We start from the raw sequence: 22,559 nt of genomic DNA on the forward strand, positions 1-22,559 counted from the left end.
GACACACACACGCACACACACACACACACCCCAAAGAGAGCTCATATGGTAAGTTGGCAGTGTCTGTATGTATGTATATACCGATATGTGTGGATGTATGTCTGTTCACATCAAAAGCTACCGCAGCAGCTACCCTCTTAGTATTTGGTGTACAGGTGCACCCTGGGGTGGAGATGTAGATTTGTTCAAATAAACATGTCAGTGTCAAAAATATGCAAGTGAGTTAAAAAAGGGAAAGTCTTGCAAAATGGTAAAACTCTGTAACCACATCCTAGATTTGGTTAAAACTTAGTACCAGTATGCAGATACAATAAAAAAGCAATAACAATTAATGTAGAGAAAATAATTTTTGACCTACAATGCAAAAATTGCCCTAATCTGACTGAGGTTCAAGTCCAAGGACCAAGCATATTAAGATTAAAAGCAATCCAACGAGAACTTTGGGAGAAAATGGTTTTTAACTGAAAGTGGGAAAAATTGCCCCTCAAAAACCAAATATGAAAATTTCACCACAATTTAATCAAATCTGACAAAGGCCAAACCATCTTTACCTTGGTATGGTAGATTGTATCACTAATTTTGATGTACCGGTACCTGGCGGCATGGTGTTGAACATGTGTGTGTTCATTACAACAGTTGCCAACCATTACATAGAATGCCTTCAAGTTGGTATTTGTTCTACTATGCATCAGAATGTGTACAAATGCACTTGACATTATGATTATTACAAGCTAAAGCCCATAGAAGCTATTATATGTTGTATGTACACTCACTCAGGCCTTCCACTTCGAACCAAATGTGAGCAAAGTGTCATTGACACCATGTTTGCATAAAAGTGGATATCAAGATGGAACACTATGTTTCTACTTCTCCCGTCAGTTAACGATCAAAAACTTCTCATCCTTGTTGTTACAGGGGGCACATACTCCGGTGAACTCCGACAAAATCAGTGTACACATCTTGTGGTTGACGATCCAAAGGGTAAGTGACTGTAAATTATTTACATTAGTCCCAAAAACAAGGAGATTAAAGTGAGTTTGAAAAATGTCAGCGAGTTTTTAATAGGTAATGGTAATACCAGACAATGGCTGGCTGTCTACCAGGTCTCTGCTGGTCATTGACGTACAGAAATGTCTGGTATTTCTAGTGGTATGGTCCACTATTTAAGGTAAGATGTGCCTCAAAAGTGAAAGACTTAAACTTTGCTCAAACTTTCCTCAGTGAAACTTTCAAGCATTCTCTTACCAAATCAAGAATAAATATCAGGCGTCACTGTACAACATTTGGTACTAGAGAGACAAATTACCTTACCGGTAGATTTCCCAATATTTGAAATTCAAAATGGCCACCATCCCTGTGTTAACTCTATGGGGAAAAGTAAAATTTTCAATGTTCTCATGTCAAGAGCTTTAAAATGAGCCCCATAAGTGGTAGATCAGAAAAGAATTGTACCCGTTTGAGGGTCCAAAGATCTGTCCCCGAGGCGTGTTGTACCTTAATAGGGCCCCTAAATGTCAGCAGGAACCTGAAAAGAAATACCTGTATTGAATGATAATGGAGTCCAGCAGCGCCAAGTCTAGGACACAATGCTCTTCACTTCAAACTAAATTTATTATCATACCGTACGTGACATGAATGCCATATTGGAATGTTTTGTTTTGCCAAAGTGAAAATTATTTGTTTTATGTTTGCGTTTTTAAGTTTTTGGAGATTTACAAGAAAAACACAGTTTATTAATGTGTACTTTTTCTACCTACTCAGTATTGTTTGCTTCAAATTTTGTAAAATGCATGTAAAGCAGTTTTCTGCCTGCAAAATGTCACTTTGTGCGTAGTTTTTGCTTTGATTCCTGAACAAACAGAACATTTCAATCTGGTATTCATGTCAGGTACGGTCTGATACTAAATTTAGTTTGAAGAAAAGAGCATTGTGTCCTAGACTTGGTGCTGCTGGACTCCACTATGACTCTGAATAAGCACTCCTAATATGTAGAAACAATCAAGCAAATATAAAACTGGCACATGTAAAATTTCCAGTTTGTGTTTTTGAACCGCTTGTCTTTCAAACTTTTAATATGACGCAAAACAAAGAATTTATTTAATACCCTAGCCTTAATTATAAGTTATATTTAACTGTTTTTGTCTGACAAAGAATTTCAGTGCCTTGGAAATATCGCAAAGTGCAATTGTTTTATGCTTTAATTGTCACCCAATTGGAGGAAAGACTTTACACAAGACAATTACTTTGATGTGGTTTTAAAATAGCTCAAAGAAAATGACAAAAGAAAGTTGAACTTTTGAATTTATCAGTATGAACCTTATTCACTTTCTTATGGTAGTATACGCTTCAGTGAAAGCGAAAGACCTTTGTCTTTTGCTGAAACTTTCTTCAATGAACTTTTAACCCTTCTCACATAAATCAAGAATACAAATCAAGGGTCATTCTGCAAAGTTTAGTACTAGAGAAACAGATCAAAATGGCTGCCATCCCAAAGTTAACTCTAATGAGAAAATAGAATTGTTTACTATCGAAAAATTAAGAAGTGAAAACATTTCTTCCTCCAAGAGATTTAAAATGAGTCACCAAAAGTCGTTGATCAGAAAAGAATTGTAAAAGTTTGTAAGTGGAAATATCTGTCCAAGAGGGACATTCTACCATAAAAAGTATAGTATTTTAGAACTCGTCATGCTTTATGAGTTACATTGTTTTCCCATTTCAGGACAAAAGTATGAATTTGCGAAAAAATGGAAGATTCATTATGTCACCTCAAAGGTTAGTATACAAGCTGTCATTTGATGGGAGATTATATGAAACATCCTACAGAGTTGTAATTGATATGAGTTTCCTGATGTCAATCTCACTGCAAGGAGTATGCCATTGTACCTGTATTTTAGAACAGTGTACTGGACAGATACACATACTGGCTACTTGCCATTTTTGATTGAAATCTTCCTATCCATACAGCCCTCTGCAAACTCCATCTTTTCCTTAGCTATCTTTCTATGATAATTTGCAACCTGTTTGCCAAGAAAACTAACACACTGAATTTGAACCATCTGCTACATGTAAATTTACAGTTCCCAGACAAAGCATTACTTTGACCAGTGTAGAGGGATATAGAGGTGAAGAAGGGTCACTACTCTTATCTTGTCAAAATCATAGCAGAACACTTGCATCCTCCCAGAGTTTTCAACTGAGGACATATTTTGGTTTTCTCACATCAGTGGTTTTATGACAGTCTGGAAAAGGGAGCATGTCTGGATGAGAACCTGTATGCTGTTGAAGAAAGTGTCAGAAATGAGCAAGGGACGGCTGGAAAGTTTGTGAAACCGACATCAACACCAAAGAGGAAATCAAGACAAACATGTGAGTTACCTTGAAGAAACAATTTGGTGAATTTATGGATGATCATGTGCAAGTCAAATGAACACAAGCCGAAAATTCAAATGTGTAAGGAATGATGATATCTTAATGGAGTGGCTTGGACTAAAATCAGCACAACAGTTCATATAAATTATATGTCTTGCTCCCTATTAGCGCAATATATGGGGCAGCTTACTATTAAATTATGCAAATTATTGAAATTTTATGCTAATGTTCTTTATCCATGTGGAATATTCATCTGCCCCAAATTGTGCATTATATACTTGCTCCTTAGAGTCTTCTATGAACAAATCAAAGAGAATTACAAATTCATCTTTTTTCTCCCAAGTTGTACTTATTTCTGTGGTTTGTCTATGGAGCCTGGTAAAATGAGGATTAATCATCAAAGTTTAAAGATCATTTTACATCTTCAAAAGTTCCATCATTATTTTGTATCACTTTGCATGTACCTCAATTGACTGTCATGTCAAATTCTTACAGTACAGTACCTGGTTTCAATCCCTCTTTGTATATACCGTACATTGACGCAGTTTTCATACAGTTTGTCTATGTAAAAAAGAGCCTTCACAGAAATCTCACAGTCCAGCCTTTTAGTTCGTACAACAGCACAGCACATGACAGTATATATCACAGTGTATAACATGTGAAGTTTGACTTTGAGTCAATAGTGCCATACAGGATTATTACATGTACATAGTTATCTTCTACCTTGTCTTACAAGTCATGTATTCTGTCTGACAGTGAGCAGCATTGGTGATGTGAGTAACATCAGTATGGCCTCTGCCATCAATGATACCATCATGTCTGTGGACCTACAGGCTCCATCTCATGAAAATTTGTTCCTAGATGGATGCAAGGTGAGAACTCAAATCTTACTGAATTCACCCTGTCAGAAACAGAGGCTAGTTGGTTGGCATGCAGACAGCCTTATTGACAGTCAGGCAGGGAAGAGACTAGAAGATGAACAGAGAGACATAGAGGGGAGACATCATGTAGACAATTAGGATGACAGACTTAAGACAAAGACCAGTAGATAAAAGGAGGGACAGACAGAGTAGATCATTAGACAAACTCATAGACAGAAGAAACAGATAAGTAGACAACAATGGTAGACAGTAGACAGATCAATAGACAAAGTGATGAATAGAGGAAACCAGGTAAAGTATATACAGATGAGTAGACAAACAGTGATAGACAGAGGAGACATAGTAGACAAACAGTGACAAACCAATTAGTAGTCAAATAGAATGATAGGCAAAAGACAAGGGAGATCAGGAGACACACATTTCCCAGACAGACTGACATAGAGAGGAGTTAGACCAGGAGACAAATAGGTTGAGGTACACTGAAGGACAGCAAATAGTCAGGACAGACTGGAAGAAGACAAGGGAGGTACAAGTAGAAATCACATTTATTTACATGTAATTTTTTTAACTGTAGATTTTTCTGTGCGGTTTCACGGGAGAGGAGATTGACAGGTTGCAAAGAATCATCAACTTAGGGGGTGGTTCTCGATTCAACCAATTAGTGGACAGAGTCAGCCATGTTGTCATGGGAACAAAAGATGACAACATCATCAAAACCATTCAAGATTCAGAATCAAGGTGAATTTTGTTCCATGAATTATTTATCTTTTACTCAAAGTTGTGTGCACATACAGACCAAATCAATATGTGTAAGGCATTCTCTCCATTTGTATCCATAATATTCATGTTCTCATGATGAATTCATTCAGACTATGTTTCTTTAGAGCCAGAATTTTTGTTTGTCATGAAATAAATATTTACACAAAGCAGTTTGAATTTTACAGTTATTTAGGGACTCTTTTGATGACATGCAGTTTCAATATATACTTTTAGTGGATGTAGAAATCACTATGAAAAATAATCAAACAATTTTATGCCAATACTTCCTGTGATTATTAAGTCCCTTCATTGATGATCCAGACAGTTTGCTCTCTGAGGACATCTCTTACTGTTGGTATTTGTTAAGATGAAATAAATTTTGTATGATTCTTTTGACAGGCCATATTTCTTGACTGCTCAGTGGCTTGTTGACAGTTTTACTTCTGGTGAGAAAATGGATGAACAGATGTATGAATATATGCCACTCACAAGGTACACTCACATTATCATATTGTTTAAGTTTTCAACATCATAACGTCTCCACTTGAAAAATACTAGGATATTCCAGTCTTCAAAGAGGAGACAGTTATGTGCAAACCATTGGTGTTTTGTAGTTGTTAGAAATAATATGAAGGTTACTCATTAAATATGTAATCTGAAGAAAACATGAATCTAAAATGATAAAATCTGAAATTTTACCATTGCCAAGAAATTTGATGGCTGGTAGACATACTTTACCACACATACCAGTCTAATCACTGCTGAATAATTTCGCTTACAATACAGCATTGAAGAAGAAGATCACACAGACATTGAGAGTGTACCAAAGGCCAAATCCAAACAGAAAAATAGCAGTGTCAGGGAAAGTTGGAGCAGTACGTGTTGCTGTCAGTCACACAGAACTTGATGATGGAGATGAAGATATCACTCTTATGGAACAGTATCTACCTCAGAATACCACAGGTACCAGAATTAATTACTAAACACTCCTCTCCCCTCCCCCACCCCCACCCCCACCATTGCATTTTCCTTGGTCATATCTGACACCAGCACAATTATTATGACAGCATTAGACTTTCATACATTCTCCCTTTGCCTCAAATTGAACCAACTGTTATGAGTCAGTATCATGAATGAAGGATAATGGCCATTTTGTTCATATACAGTCACAAAGATAGGCTAATTGGAAAACCCCAAAACTGATTATATTTATTAGCATGGCATTTCCGAAAACTGCACTACAACGGAATGATTAAAAGTTTCTGTGACAGGTCATAATTTGCTAAACTGCATTGCCAGTCTATTCTTTTTAAAAGGCACCACGCTAATTTTGATGATTTGATTATTTTATTGCTGTTTTTCACTAACTTGCTCGTTGTATGCAAAGGTTATGCTTCACTGTTATGGATTGCTGTTTGTTCAATGAAGCGTTTAACTACTGACCTGTGATGACTTTTATGACCTCAGTGTCACATATTCCTGTGTGTAAACAGCATAACTGTCACTGACTGTACCTGTGTTAGATGTGAGATCAAGCCAAGTCTCTGACACAGACACAATTGCTATAACATCCTTATATCAAATATCACATTGTAGCATCCATATCATCATAGATGAGCAGTGTGGCTGTTTTGTTCACTCCAAGGTACAAGCATAGGGTAGTAGGCAACACCCTGAAACTGATAGTCATTACAAATGCTTTTTTCAAAAGCTGATGTGCAAGGTCACATGTCACTAGTCTGTAAAGCTATTTTGTTTGAAGGTGGCATTGCACTTTAATAACCTACAAACTTTTTTCAAAGCAATATTTTTCTATCAAAGATGACCTGAAAACCCCCTCATGCTCCCCCAGAAGCATGTGCATAGGTCTAGCCTTTAATTTTCTAGACAGTAGGATGACACCAAAATATACCACTGAAAGGTGTAATTTTATTTTCTTGACAGTCAATTCACTGGTACAGAAAGAGACTGCATACAACACTTAGCTGAATACCTGGGTGCCACTGTACAGGATTACTTTGTACGCAAAGCCAACAAAGGTGCCTTGGCTAACACACATCTGATATTGCAAGAACCATCAGGTAGCAAGTATGCAGGTGCTGTGAAATGGGGACTTCCAGCTGTTGACAAAAGGCTGCGTTCACAAATAACGATTGGGGGGGGGGGGGGGGCTGGAGGAATCACGATTGAAAATTAATTTTTTTTCAAATCCCCAGATAAAATATGTTGATACCCTTCTGTTGATCAAAACTTATTTTTTTAGCTTTAAATTGGAATAAAGTACATGTCAGAGTAATAATTCTACACCTGTATTAATGCCTTAGCCGTATAACAACATAGTAACAATCACACAATTGTGTGTCCAGTGATTCACAGACCATTGAATGAAACTGTATTTGTATACTCAAGACTGTTGCAGTTCTAGCAAACTAGACTTTAAGATAGACTGCAGGACTTGTGGTCCAATGACTACAAAATATAAATATTTAGTAGATTATCTCGCATGTTGAGGTGATTAGTCCAGTGTCAAATATGCCAGTTGAACCGATCAAATGAATAGTATTATCATATACCCATGCCCATATTGCTACATCCTAGTGACGTACAACGTAAAATATCAGCCGTGATATTTCACAGTAAACGTCGAGATATGCACAATGAACGTCATCAGTTTTAGAGTTTTCCCGAACTACATTAGCAGTTTGTTGGTAAACAACGTAAACAACAAAATGGCTGCCGCTCCCCACCTGCAAAGCGATGTCGCCGACGTAAAAACTTGAAGGGCTTCAAGGAACATGGGTATTTCTGGTTGCAAAATACGGAAATATCACGTTGAGTCTTGAAATGTTTTCCCATGGTATTTTTTTGGTCAAGTTCTAGCAAACATTCTGCCGTTCGCACAGCGACGGCACTATGCACGATCTCCACCGAACAGGTAGTGAGCGCGTGGCGTGACAGCAATGTCGCGCGCGCAAGGACTGTTGACATGGCAACTCTAAAGGTAAACTAACTCCGCGCGAGCTCCGTGCCGTACGACGATCGAAATCAGGATAGATTTAAAGCTGAGCAGTTTTTGATCGGTTACAGTTGTAATAGCATATTGCACCTTAAAATGTTCCTTCTGTATGACGATTTTTGTATCCCGGTGTCTTTCTTCTGGGTTTCATTGAGATATGGACGACTTGCAGCGATGTCGCGCGTGATGTTGACATTTTCGTCGTATACTTTATGAATGAAGCCTGTTCACATAAACATTCTGATATTTATGCGCAAGGCGTAGTAAAGTAAAGCCTCAAAATTAAAGGTTTTTCGTTCTATTAGTAAAAATTCCCTAAAATTATGGGCATGGGTATATGATAAATTGGTTATTACCCAATATCGCCTGTTCCTTGTGTCGTATCAGCATTCGTGTCATTTGTGCTGCGTCAGACACTCGACTTCGTCTCGTGTCTGACGCAGCACAAATGACACTCATGCTGATACGACACAGGAACAGGCGATATTGGGTAATAACCTCTAAGTATTTTCAAACTGCAGGAGGATGAGCATGAATGGGGCAGTGGAACTGATTTGACAAAGTTATCAGCACAGACTGTCAAGTTGGCATTGGCTGCAACAAGATGGAGACAGCAGTTACAGGAAGCCAGACAAGTAAGTTCAGAGATCAACTCTCACAAGTTGAAAGGTCAGTCTCAATGATTCCCAGGGTTTCTTAAATCTGCATGATTCTTGTGTGAACATTATGTTTTGCTATAACATAGATTGCAACAAAGAGGAGCTCAGGTAAAGGATTTCAAAACTGTGTAAGTTGCAGCCTTCAAGTGGTTGTCGACATTGATTGTAATTAATGCACAGTTAGACATTTTACTCAGACTTATGTTGATAACAAACCTGCCTGTTCAAAGTAAATAAATTGCTCCATGATCCTAATATTTTTTTTTAAAAAAGATAAATTTATTTCAACATGGTCGCAAATAAAACAAATCTACATAACTGTGAATGTGTTAAAATTACAATGCAACTTGTCTGAAAGAAAAAAAAAATAGCTCTTTCATTACAAAGGTCATCATATGAATGCATTCAGGATGCATTCTTCTCCTTCAAATCTTACAAGGCTTGAAAACTTTGTAATAAAATCCTCAGTTTTATTCATCATCTTATAAGTGAAATACAATGTATTCATCCATGAGGAGAGATAACATTTTAATTGCATAACATAGGATTGAAGGGACACTTTAATCCCATCAAGAGTAACTGAATTTCGAATATTCCAAACTGTGTATTTTACAAAGGAAGTAATATAGTATATAATGTCAGATGTTGCATTATTATCATTTTCAATTCCTGCAATTGCTAATCTTTTGATATTGATATTTATATCAAAGTTGTGTTTTCTGACAAAGAAAGAAATACATTTCTGCCAGATTTCTTTTACATATTTACACTCAAATAAGATGTGTTCCAGTGTTTCTTCTTGGCCACAAATATGGCATTTCCTATCACTTAAATCGAAAGTTTTGGCCAGGCTTCCTGTGACTAGGCCTCTATGGAAAATCTTCCAATTTAAATCATTTACTGAATTGCTAACAATTCCTATTGAATAATTAAAGACGGCTGAATAAAGTATCTTTGTAACTGTCAGTGAGACTTAGATTCTTAGCCCATTTTTGACCAATTTGACCTTTGACTGCATGCCATTTCTTATAAACTAATTTCCAATAAAGTGACTTGGTTTTGACATCACTTTTTGTCAGACCATAATTTTCTAGGTCTAAAATATCATAGTTTTCTTCATTTTGGATCTTTGAAGTGATGATTTGTTTCCAGGAATCTGGAATAGCATTTAGGAGTGTTTCATACTCTGTCTTAATTTCCTCTTGCACATGTCTATTTGTAACTCTAATTTTTGCAATTATTTCCATGATCCTTGAATAAGTGGTTGGGCTTGAGAAAGAGCGCCCTCATGTGACAGTGATGACAATTTTCACCTGATGAGTTTCAAAATGTGCATCCGCTATTTCCTTTGTCAGTGCCAATGGTGAATTACCCAAGGTTGCTAATCTCAGGAACCTCTGATGATTTATATTTATTATATCTTTTTTTTGAATGTTCTTTTTTTTATTTTCTTTCATAGAATATAGATTATAACGTACAAGTTGGTGCATTTGAAGGATGGAAGGTATTGTTGTGTGTTGATGTGAACAGAGAGGCTGGTTTTAAGAGGTTACTAGAGGCTGGTGCTGCCCAAGTACTGTGTTCTAGGTCAGTAACCATAGCAAATCCCTTGTCTTCCTAATAATGTAGGGCAGGAGACCATACTAAATTTAGTTAGGGTAGTTAGCGGCTTGAAAATGAAAGACTTGAACTTTTGCTCAAAGTTTTGCAAAGTAAACTTTCAACTTTCGACGATTTTCTTTCAAAATACAAAATAAAATCTGGGTTCACCATGCAAATTTTTGTATCAGAGAAACAAATTACCCAAGATTTGAATTTATAAAATGGCCATCATAACATCTGAATCTGCCCCCCCCCCCCCCCCCAAGGTGTATTCTTACCTTAAAAGTAAACTTAATTTTCAGTGAATTTGCAATTCAAACTTTTTTGCAAAAGTTTCATTCAGTAATCATTCAGAACAGCTTTGTGTCACTATTATAATGTGAGATCGATTTCACAAGTATACTCAATTTAAATTGACCATGGTTGAATTAAATACATATCAGGGATTACATATGTAAATTGAACTTAGAACTTAACCTTAATGCTAAGATATTTGTTCCATTTAATAGGCCAAACCCGGAATTCGAATCGACCACGGTACAAACAAAGCCATGTGCGCAAACGCGCACAGACGTACGTGTATTTCCATACGCGCTAGTACACATGTGGGTTTGTTTGTACCGGCATCACGTGATTATTTGGGCGTACTGAGTATGTAGAACGGCGTATGCATCGCGTCCTTTTTATTCCGGAGTAGAACCATTCTGTAGGCCACCATTCAGTAATGTGGAAAATGCTACGCATGCATTCCTTGAGATCAACAAAATTAGAAAATCTCCAGATTTGAATGTAAGTTTTGACACAAATCTTGGAGTCATCATTATAACAAAGTTCAGCTTAAATTTTAGCTTTTGAGAAAGTAAGTCATTTGTATTTATTCTTACCAATCATGGCAATTTCTATTGGAGGTAGCGCACATAGAATATATGGTTCTGTGGTAAAACTGTGGTACTGGTAATATTGTTGCAGATATGATTCTTTTACCATATATGGATGTATGCAAATCGGCTACCATATATGGATGTATGCTAATTTTCAAATTGGTGGTGACTGAGTATCTCTGTTACATAATTTTTTGACAAATTAATGACAAATTTTGCTGAACACTACCATGGCAGTAGCTGCTACTGCTATGCTTCTTGTCGCATTCTTTGTAATGTTAGAGTTTTGCTTCTGTCTATTAATAAATCATAGCCAACTGAAATATCTACCAATGTTGCCTTGGCAACGTCTTCACAGGTTGACATCACAGGGATGGCAGAGAGTAATGTTCTGTGTCTGAAACCTGAATACATAGCTGAGTATCTGATGTCTGAATCTGAACCTGATGCCGACAAATAAATCATAGCAGAAGCCAAAGCATTCTACCAATGGTGAGGTCTTTCTGTCTTGTACCGGTATTTCACAACCTAGGGATAAGCAGAACTATTTAGCATGAACAACAAAAATTAATTTAAAATTTTTGAAAGACTTTTGGAGAAGAAAATTCACTGCCCTGTATGTGACTTAGACAAGGATTCCAATCACAACCCAATCTGCTCACTGTCCCTGTCCATCTTTCATCAGCCCCAGAATGCTTCGATTCAAACATTTGTCCATTTGAAAGATAACATATGTTGCTGTGAAACATGTAAGTTTGATTATGACAAGATCGGGAAAAGGCATTGTCACAAAAAATGTGCAGAGTGAAAAAGGACAATATTTGCTGCACATAATGTCTACTATGTAGCAATTTGAGAATCTAGTTTATCTATGTACACTATTTTCGTTTTGTTTTGTTTTGTCTTTCATCATTGTATTTTGTGTTTCAGTGCAGAACCTTCCACTCCAATGAAGAGGAAGTCATGTATGAGTGAAACACCAGGATCTAAAAGAAGCAGAAGACACTAGACTTGTCATTGCTGATATTTTGGAATTAACTGCATTTTTTTCCAGTGAAAAGCTGAAAGTTTGTATGTTGAATTAAAAGAAAAAGATATCAAGATAGTTGTACACAGTGTCTTTCCATTGGAAAACATTGTCAGATCATTTATTTTGGAAACATGAAAAGTGCTAGGACATTTTTTAGTTTCCTTTATACACCCTTGAGTTAATTGTGAATTGTTAAATGTTATTAAGATATTATTTTTACCATTTATACAAAATAACAAGAACCCTATTTTGCAAATTGAAGCAATTTACTGACACTCGACAACTTGAAATAATATGTGCTGTATTGCCAATTTCATGTTCAACCCTTTCACCATTATGATTTGGAATTTATTTACAAAGAATTGTTGATGAATGAGTCAACAATTTCACCCCCATCACCTTGTATTTAGGACAAATTGTTACATTGACAATTGCAAGGTTATACCAAAGCACAGTGGTGACAGGGTGGAGAGACAGAAGGATAAAAAGCTTCTTTGTTAAATCCAGACAAACTGTAACTACCTAATGCTTGCCTGAAATTCACCAAAAGAGACTGAAACTAAACATTGAAAATTGTTACAAGACATCACTGTGATATGCAGAAAGCTGCTTCTTTGTTAAATTCACGCAAACTGTACCTTCTATTTGTTTGCCAGAAATTTACTAAAATAGACAGAAACTAATATTAAAAATGCAGTAAGCTACTGTTGAGTAAAGTGACTTTATTTCAGCACTTTGTATCGACAGCTGCATTATAAAGATGATTTAATTATCATTGTAACTTTTGTCAAAAGAATTTGCCAGCAGGTACTACAAAATGTCATCCATCAGTGAAAGAAAATATGAACAAATTTATTATTTGGTTTGGTTTGGTTTGGTTTGAATTCATTAAATGTCATTTGATAATGATATTGTAACTTTTGAAAGTACAGGACATTCAGCACTCTTCCACTGTGCCTTGCCAAAATGTGTGCCAATGATGTATTTTCAGACACTATCAATGTAAATTATGTGATTGTATTGGTCAGATTCAGAATAATGTCTCCCTGTTCCCCTTTTTACAGTGGCCAGCTATAATTTGGTACATTCCTATTTCCATATATGGTCAGATCAACTTTGACCTCTACCAAAGGTCATACAGATTTGGTAATGTACAAAGGTCTAATATACTTAAAAACTTTAAAGAATCAAGATTTATCACAAGACTCTCTAGGAAGATGTTAAGTCTTTGCCGCCTTATCCCTTTTAACTTGTTAACTGTAAACTGTCTCCTTCCCTATATTGGTCATTCCAAATTATAGAAACATAATTCAATATGCAAATTGTTTTCCTTGCACAAACAATTTTGCCTTAAAACTTCAATATTACCATATTTTTCAAATGTGTGTGTACTACACTACTTGAATAACATAGTCGTGTCTGTTTTCTTCCAGACAAAAAGAATTTATATTTTTAATGTTTGTGAACAGTATTTGTGATTTGAATAATATTTAGAAAATCATAGAATAATGTACAGATTGTTAGGCCATTTTGAATAGCAGTTATTATTTCTCATTTTTGTAGAAAATTTGTTGACTTTGAATTTTTTGTGCCTCAGTACCAAATTTAATACAATTTAATACAATTTTGAATATTTTCTAAATGGAAGTGGAATTATACCAGTGATACTCTTATAAAAATTTCTATTTGCATTATTAATGTGAATTGGTAGTTTCTGGCATGTATGTTGTTCATTTTTAGCTTCTATAGACTATAGTCTATAGAAGCTATTGGGATGGGTATCCGTCCGGCGTCAGTCTGTATGTATGTATGTATGTATGTATGTATGTACCCGGTATGTATGTCCGTTTGTGAGGCGTCCGTCCACTCAAATATCTTGAGAACCGCAGTACTTACTGCTTTGATATTTCTTGTGTAGATGAAAAATATGATTTTGAGAAGGCAATTTTTTTAATTTTTTGATATTGTTGAAAATATGCAAATTGGCGTCAAAAAAAGGCGTTTTTGGTAAAAAATCTTCTTCTTCATAACCGCTGGTCAGACAGCTTTGTTATTTGGTATAAAGGTCCCTAGGGATAACCCAACTTGGATTTGTTCAAATTGTGATGAAATATGAAAATCTGTATTTTTAAGGAATTTTTTTGTCATTTTTGGTCAAAACTTTATTTCATTTAAACCGCTTGTCTGACAGCTTTGATATTTTGTATACAGTTTCCTCAGTACAGATAAACTTAATATGATATATTGAATATATGATGAAATCTGCAATTTTGTATTTTTGGTGCAATTTTTGCCATTTTTGGTCAAAAAATGTGTTTCTCAAAAACTACTCGTCTGATGCCTTTGATATTTGGGATACAGGTTCCTAGGGGTTGTCTTAGTGTGATATATTGAAATTTGATGAAATCTTTAATTTTTGTATTTTTGGGTTAATTTTTGCCATTTTTGGTCAAAATATTTGTTTCTCAAAAGTTACTCATCTGATAGCTTTGATATTTGGTATACAGGTTCCTAGGCTTTATCTTAATGTAATATATTGAAATCATGATGAAATCATCAATTTTGTATTTTTGCAGCTAATTTTGCCATTTTTTGGTCAAGCCATCCTGAAATGAGCTATCAAAGATATCCACCTTCTTCATCAATACATGTGTCACAAAAAGTTATTCTCTACATAACACAGCAGAGCTCTGTCAACTGTTGGTTTGCTTGTTTTTTCAAAACCACTGGTCAGACAGCTTTAATATTTGGTATACAGGTGCCTAGGATGACCTTAGTGAGATAATTTCATACAGTTGAGAAATACTTAATTTTGTATCCATGTCTATAGTAGCTTCGGGCCTTTGGCCCTGTGTTTTTACTGAAAGTATGTGCTGTCCAATGTGTGTGTGTGTGTGTGTGTGTTATGTCTATGCGTCTCTGAATCAATGAAAGGGACAAAGTCTGCAATTTTTCATGAATTTTGTTTGATGCAAGATACTGCTCATATTGTTTGACATGTTGAAAGATAATGAAATGAAACCATCGCAAATATGAATGAATGGTCATGACCATTAATTCATTTTTGTGATGGTTTCATATATCGTGTCTAAAACTGGGGTGGAATATATGTATGGTTACCCATTCATTCAGTATCTTTCAACATGTCAAACAAAATTAAGTAGCATCTTGCATCAACCAAAATTTATGAAAAATTGCTGACTTTGTCCCTTGAATCAAGAAAAAGTGGCAAGCAGGTGTGCAGAGTTGGCGTTTCTCTATAGAAGTTGGTGTTGCACCACTTTTGATTTGACATGTCTTGAATGGTGAGTACAAGAAAAAGATTGAAGCTATAAAAAAACCTCAGTGTTATAATTTTGTTAAAGATTATGATCTGATTTTTTGAACAACATCTACAAAATACCCTGTCATTAATAACAAAATCACAAAAATAAGCCTGTGAAAGCTTTATTTACTCTATAAACTTCAAAATTAGCACACCCACAAGCGGTAGACCAAGATAAGTATTGTCAGAGTTTGAGAATCCAAATATCTGTATTCTAGGCTCATTCTACCTCATAATATTGCCTTCATAAATCCCGGTGGATATCCTGATAATGTCAAAACTTTCATGAATGTTGTTTTTCTAACAATGTACCTTTTTTGACAAATAATGAGCTGATAGCTGACAGATTCTCCAATGCAGGAAAATAATCATAGCTGATAAAAATACATCTATCAATGGATGAGAGTTACAAAAGTACATCAGTGTACAAAAAAAACAATATATTAGTATTAGAAGTAAATCAATTATTTGTTTTTCTCTTTTACAGCAAGAAATTCAACAGTAGCAATGAATGGGAGGAATTATCTCATGAGATTTCACTGAGAATGTCACACATCTAGTAACAGGAGAAGTCGGCTCAAAAAAGTACCATGTAAGTTTGATCAATCTTTATTGTTTACAATACTGAATTTTGATGAAGACAAACCTTTTGCTCACTGCATGATATCTCCATAAGTATGAGATTTTCAAGTTGTGAACATTTAAATTACATCACACTATGCATTCATCACATAGAAACACACCATAGATGCAATATGTAAATCATTAGTTTTAACAATGCTATAGACACACAGAGACAAGCACAATACTTACTCAATTTTTTGTTAAATCCTGGTATTTTTGAATATAATTAATGTATGGATTGTTTGCAGGAATTTTTAATTGTATTAAAAAAAAAGCAAGCTCTCCTGCCAAAGAAAACAATAAGAATTCCACACTATAACAGCATACAATTGTGAAAAGGTCTATCTATGGCACTGTGTACTGATACTTCTACATTCTTGTGTTTCCACACCATGTACTTTGTATGAATATCGCATGTTTGCAAATTCTTGTAAAGTGCATGGATTTTCAACTCCGTAAGTTTTGCTGTATCATCTAGAACCATACATGAATTAGTTAATCATTGAGATTGGTAGTGCACAGAGAGAGAGCTAGATCAATCAGGTAACCATGTTGTAACTAGTCGTTTCATTTACAAGTCTGTCTGTGAAGAGGATGCTGTGAAAGAGAAGGGAAATATCCAGCCAGCGTTTAATTGGCAATATGCCTGTCACAAACCAATGAGTATATGTGTTGTCCCTTCAGATATGTCCATGCCACAGATGAGGAGTTTGCTGCCTATCAGTGTCCTGTATTCAAAGGCTGTGTGATATGTGTGACTGGATTGGAGAGTGATAAACGACGAGATGTCAGTCTCTTGACTCAAGAACACGGTAGGACTCTCAATTCATGCATACCTATTCTCCATCCGTTTCCCCTTGTACCCTATTGTAATTGATTTTAATGTTATAAACCTCCCATTTATTGTCTTTCCTTCACCAAAGTTGGACTGAAAGTAATCTTTTCAATTCCCAGACTGCTTTTCTCTACCCTCAAACCCAAACTAGAATGAAATCAATTGTGTAAATTCCCTATCTTCAATTACCCTCCTCCCAAATCTCTGTCAGGCTGAACTCAATCACACAAGGCTCTCTTCTGCTTTCTCCTACCCTCAAGCTGTAGTAGGACTGAATTTAATCATCCGTATCCCATATTTGCTCTCACTCCCATCAAACTTACAGGAAGCCCCCATAAGCTTTTCCCTCTCCTCAAAACCCCAAAGGATCTGTTGTCTGTGACATGGAGAAAGTGAGACCATGGAAGTCCAGAGAGATGGTCACCAGTTGTGTTTCTTGCTTCTACGCCAATTAAACCATGTACTCATCACAATGTTCATCTCTGCTCCAGTGTACTATAAAGAGTACTTTCTTTTAATTTGATTAGTATTTTTTTGCAAAATTTAATATCTTTACAACTTGTACATTCTGCAGTGACTCTGTAGACATAGAAAAACTGCAAGAACTAATTGAAGCGACTGTTTCTCAAATTCAGTCATAGGCAATGATGCACTCAGGTTGTGTATTGTGAAGAAGATTCACAGTTGTCTAACCTTCAGACCTCAAATATACTTCGAAACCATAGTCTGTAGCTAAGTTTAATTGTGATACTTCTACATGTGTTTCCACACCACGTACTTTGGATTAAAATGAATATACCATAAAAGTGATTATAATTACCACACTTAATAAAGATTGGACTCAGTCATATTAAAATTGGAAAAGAAATAGAAATGTTGGTTCTTTAAAAATGGGATTCACTGAATTGCATTTATGTCATAAATTGATGATAGTGGCTTTGCAGTATTTAGTAATATGGACAGTACCACATACTTGCCCAGAAGTAGGCAGGTCAACAGCCACACGATATTATGACCCCTAAGTTATTTAAATATACATGTACATCTCAACAACGTACCGTCACACTTCTAGCAGTAGTGGTATTCTCAGAAGGCTCAATGACATGTGTACATCAGTTCAACAACTTACGAAAATCTCTGTTTTGCTCAATCGCTGGTGGTAGTGGCAACACTGCAAAGTACTGTCACTGCCGCGAGTGCCAGAACACACGATTGAAGAGCTCCCTCACCAGGTTTTTTTATAGTTTTCTTACCAAGGCCCTTCAGTGGTGTAACTAATGGTCTAACTTCCTGTTGGTTCCACCTTGTTATCCAACTTACTACATTTCCCTCCTTGGAATTCTAACTTGGTTGCTAGGTGAAAGGTTCTGGGACACTTTTGGAAACCATGCAGTGGTGTTAATTTGTCACAATGATAAAGTGAAATCAGATGAGAATGATGAAAATATCTGCTGCTGATGTGCATTGAATAAGCTCTTTCTCTGATCGGTCCATTTGTCACTATCCACAGAGACTTACCTGGGTGGCCATAGTTGATATTTGGTGGTCATTTTGGCTTTCAATGAAATATTTTACATTTTATATAACAAAAGAAACTTATCTTTCAGCGTTGAACCCTTAATGTATTAGTCTCTAGGATGCAATTTCAGCTAAAGATATACATTGATATTTGTTGTGGAAACCAGCTTTTAGCAACTATCTTGGATTTTCAGTTTCAATTTCAGATTTGATTTTATAGCAAATATAACAAAAGATACCATTCTTTCAACCGTAAAACATGTCGAAAGACAGCAAATTAGTGGCATAGTGTATTTAGATATGACTTACACTGAAACAGGTATTTGGCTATTTATGCAAATTTTTATGCAAATTAAGGGTTGCAAATGTCAGCTAATGAAAGATATGAATTGCTTGACCCAATATACCTGGCAAAGGATACCAAAATGACTCCAACAGCTTCTCATTGAGCTGAGATATGATATTTTACCTGTTTTTGGAGGTCGTTTTGGCAGCCATCTTGAATATATTAAAATGCCCAATGCAGATCCTGATTCAGTAGGCTTTGAAGATACAGAAACCACCAAGAACCATTGTGGGGCCGAAATTTTTGGGTTTAGTGCTTCGGCACCAGACTATAATACCTATGGAACTCACAAAGCAACATAGATGTACCAACAAAGAATAGATAGAAAATAGTGGTGTAAGATGGACAGCTGGATTAGGATGTAAATCATAGTATTGAATAAGCAATGAAATTTGATCATTTGAAAATGTTTGACTATTAAAATGATGCTTTTAAGCCAAGAAAAATAAAAAGCTTGTTTCTCATCCTACACATATTGCAAAAATGATGCAGTGACGCGTTTTTTTTTCTCAATTTTTTTTATTCTTCAACCAACAAGAATTTGCAAAAAACATGAAAACAACATAGGAATGCATGCAGAAGTAAATGCACAGGCTCCACAGCAGTATTGCTTTAGTATTTTTTGTATAGCAACACAGTTCTATCATTTGAGTTTTAGTCCACCAATGCAGTTTTTTCAGCTTAATATAACAGTGACATATGTGTACAGTTCTGAATGGAATGTTAGCATCAGTTATTTTTATACAGCACTGTGTTATGTTCAATGTTCCGTTTAGTCCATAATATTCAGTTTTATATATCATTGTTACAGTAAATATTTGTGTTGCATTTGTAAGATCTGAGTATTGACCAGAAGTAAGTATTGATGGACAAATAAACTGTTTAATTTGTTCTAGTGAGAACTTTTCACTTTCGTCTGAGATAAACCCAAGATCATATATTGGTATATCTATGCATCCCAGTCACATATTCTAATTAGTTCGTTAGTTTGATTTCAATTCAGATTATACATTGAATCAAATCAGTGAAATTACAAGTGGGGACTGTGTCATTTACAAAGACTTGTTCACAAAAATTACCAATGTCACAGTTACTGTACAATAATAAAAGAAGTAATGCAACCAAAGTTTAGAGGAGCACAGAGTTAGACTGTAGGATACAAATGACTGATTGAGAAATTTTGAAGTAAAAACCCACGTACAGTGATGTATGAATGTCATTCTGCTAATCAGTATATTTCTATTTGACAAATAAAAAAAACATCGTAAACTTCAGGTAGCATGTGGCTCAAAATTGTTTCTTAAATTTTTACTCAACCTTTCTGTAAGAGAACTTTAAGACATTTCCTCTGGAAATCATGTATGGAAGTCACAGGCCACTTTGCAAAATTTGGTAATGTCAAGAAACATGTTACCCAACATTTCAAGTTGCTGGAAATTCAAAATGGCCACTATACCTTTGTTCCCTGTGTGTGGAATATAAACTTTTTGATTTTCACAAAAACAATGTTATTTACTCTAAAAGAGTGTTGTTACAGTGTGGTAATCTGCCCCTAAGGCACATGCTACCTTAATTCAAGTCAACTTTTAATATCACATTTTATCCCAAAAGATTTTTATATCCCATTCCAATATCAATAGGTAGAAGATAAATTCAGGTATAGTATGTACCGTACAGATTCGAATACAGATTTATTTTATATGTGAAAAAATTATTGTCATACTCTAAGTTTCCGAATAATGAAAATGATAAATATACATATGGTATCAGTAGATGATAATATTCTTCAGATTAACATAAAACACTTGTTGATAGTATATACCAAAATCATTACATCTTTGCGTTAAAAAAGTTTCAAAATACAACTCCAATACCCACATCTCTTGCCTCCTTGAACCCTGTACCTGCCAAGTTCATATATCCCCGAGAGTTCAAGTTGCTTGAAACTGGTGAAGCACAACATTTCCTCTATTGTGCATTTTAACAAAATGTTTTTGATGATTTTGGCTCAATACTGCTTTTTACCGATCTGATATTGACTGGCAGGAAAAGGGTTTATTCTCAAAAACCACTGGTCGAAAGCAAACTGATATATTCCAAGCCAAAAATATTTACTGATTTAATGCCAAGTTTACCTTTTTGAATTCATACCATATATAAATATCAATCAGTGTCTATTCCTTGAAAACCCTCAGCCAAAATTTGATAATCTAAGAACATATAGTAAACGATATACATGAAGAAAGTAGTATGAATTGGTATATTATGTACCTGGTATTCCTTTCCAATATCCTTCACCAAAATTTGCTAAGAACTAGAATGGTGTAGTTTTCAATATTGACAAATTTTTGCATTCATGTTTTAAAATTTTCAAGAAAGATTACAAAAATCACAAGTACCTGTCTACGAATAGCTTGAATATTTTGGATCTCTATACTGTGCATATAGTAATCATAATGGTTTCAATTTGAAGCGTTTCAACTTCTCATGAGATCCACAGGAAGGTACAACAAGTGGATTTTTCAAATCCATAGATCTGGTGATACTCTAACTAGAATTATAGATAAGAAGTTGACCGAATTAATCGAAATATATGTAATCCTGAATATTGACATTAATTTTTTCTGATTATATTGAAATTTCAAGAAACACAGAAAATTTCTAGCATTTCATATCGGGAGTAAAAATAAGCCTTATGAATATTCAGGTTTCAATTCAATGATGACATGTCAACTTTGGATTGGATCCACAAGAAGAATACATACATGGATTAAAATTCCTCAGTCTAAGAGAAGATTTTCACATACTGTAAAAAAGTGGTATTTTGGTTCTACCAACTAAACAGTCTATATATAATAAGTGTTGGCATATACAAATATTGCTGCTATAAGTTATGCAACCAGCTCCACATTGAAAGATTTCAAAAACAATACTTAACTGCATGTAGTGCAAGCTCAAAAAAAATGTCAGAAACAGTTCTACAATGTCATAGTATGCGAAATTTGTATTCCTTTGTTGTGAAAGCACACTACAACCAAAAATGCAAAATTTTGTCTTTCTATAGTAGAATATATTGACCAAAAACTTGTCCGTCTAATGTTGCATAATATCACTGACACTAGTCATAGTCATAAAAGTTTATCTTGCTTAATTATATGATGCTCTGTCCAATATTTGTCATGAAGAGTTATTTCAAAGTAGAGCTTAAGGCAGTATGCACTTCAAAAATGCAAGACTTAAGGCGATACCGAAGGATTCAACGCGTCGACGCGATCGACGTTCGATTTATAGCAACCAATGACCTTTGAACCAATATTAGCATAAAACAAATCTTCTACGCCTGCGCAAAGCGGGAGATACAAACGTAAACATTGTAGAGTCATTGAACTTTCTGATAGCGTACTGCTGCACCTCTCTTTGCTCACGCATTGAAAATTTTGAGAAAGCGTTTATTTTTTCGCCGAAACTTTCAAAAACCGTGCCTCCAGCAATGGTAAGCCAACAAAGCGTAAACGGCGTGCAACATTGGCTGCATCTGTCCGATGGACACCTGCCAAAACACCTCGATCGGCCGCTACTGCCGGCGGCACTTCCGGGTTTGCAGACGACACCGCAACCGGTAAGCGATACTTTCCATAAATATTTTACTTTTTTCCGAAAAAATCTATTTTGTTTTCCTTCATTGTTAAGGCATCTAAAAATATCGGAATTTAT

The 22,559-nt window shown here is 35.4% G+C and overlaps 1 protein-coding gene and 2 long non-coding RNA genes across 5 annotated transcripts in view; all 3 read left to right on the forward strand.

The window, feature by feature from the left end:
- Positions 1-729: 729 nt before the first annotated feature.
- On the forward strand, positions 730-3,380 carry LOC139124393 (DNA topoisomerase 2-binding protein 1-like). Its single transcript, XM_070690524.1, has 3 exons — positions 730-981; positions 2,720-2,772; positions 3,225-3,380. The coding sequence occupies exons 1-3, from the start codon at positions 858-860 to the stop codon at positions 3,378-3,380; spliced, it is 333 nt and encodes a 110-aa protein (XP_070546625.1). The 5' UTR covers positions 730-857.
- A 2,027-nt stretch (positions 3,381-5,407) lies between these two features.
- LOC139124647 (uncharacterized) lies at positions 5,408-8,653 on the forward strand. The gene is made up of 4 exons (XR_011549999.1): positions 5,408-5,501; positions 5,796-5,972; positions 6,954-7,048; positions 8,547-8,653. It is a non-coding gene; the product is annotated as an uncharacterized lncRNA (long non-coding RNA).
- A 1,469-nt stretch (positions 8,654-10,122) lies between these two features.
- Positions 10,123-22,559, forward strand: part of LOC139124590 (uncharacterized) — a 44,339-nt gene continuing 31,902 nt past the window's right edge. Inside the window, exons 1-4 of one of the 3 annotated variants that reach the window (XR_011549968.1) lie at positions 10,123-10,271; positions 10,997-11,075; positions 11,526-11,659; positions 12,103-13,901. This is a non-coding gene — a long non-coding RNA (uncharacterized lncRNA). Of the gene's footprint in view, positions 10,272-10,996; positions 11,076-11,525; positions 11,660-12,097; positions 13,902-22,559 lie in introns of those variants that run through there. The other 2 variants (XR_011549967.1, XR_011549969.1) reach the window with 2 other exon arrangements.

The sequence above is a fragment of the Ptychodera flava genome (assembly GCF_041260155.1).
Source record: "Ptychodera flava strain L36383 chromosome 23 unlocalized genomic scaffold, AS_Pfla_20210202 Scaffold_24__1_contigs__length_23054250_pilon, whole genome shotgun sequence".
Classification (NCBI taxonomy): Eukaryota; Metazoa; Hemichordata; class Enteropneusta; family Ptychoderidae; genus Ptychodera; species Ptychodera flava.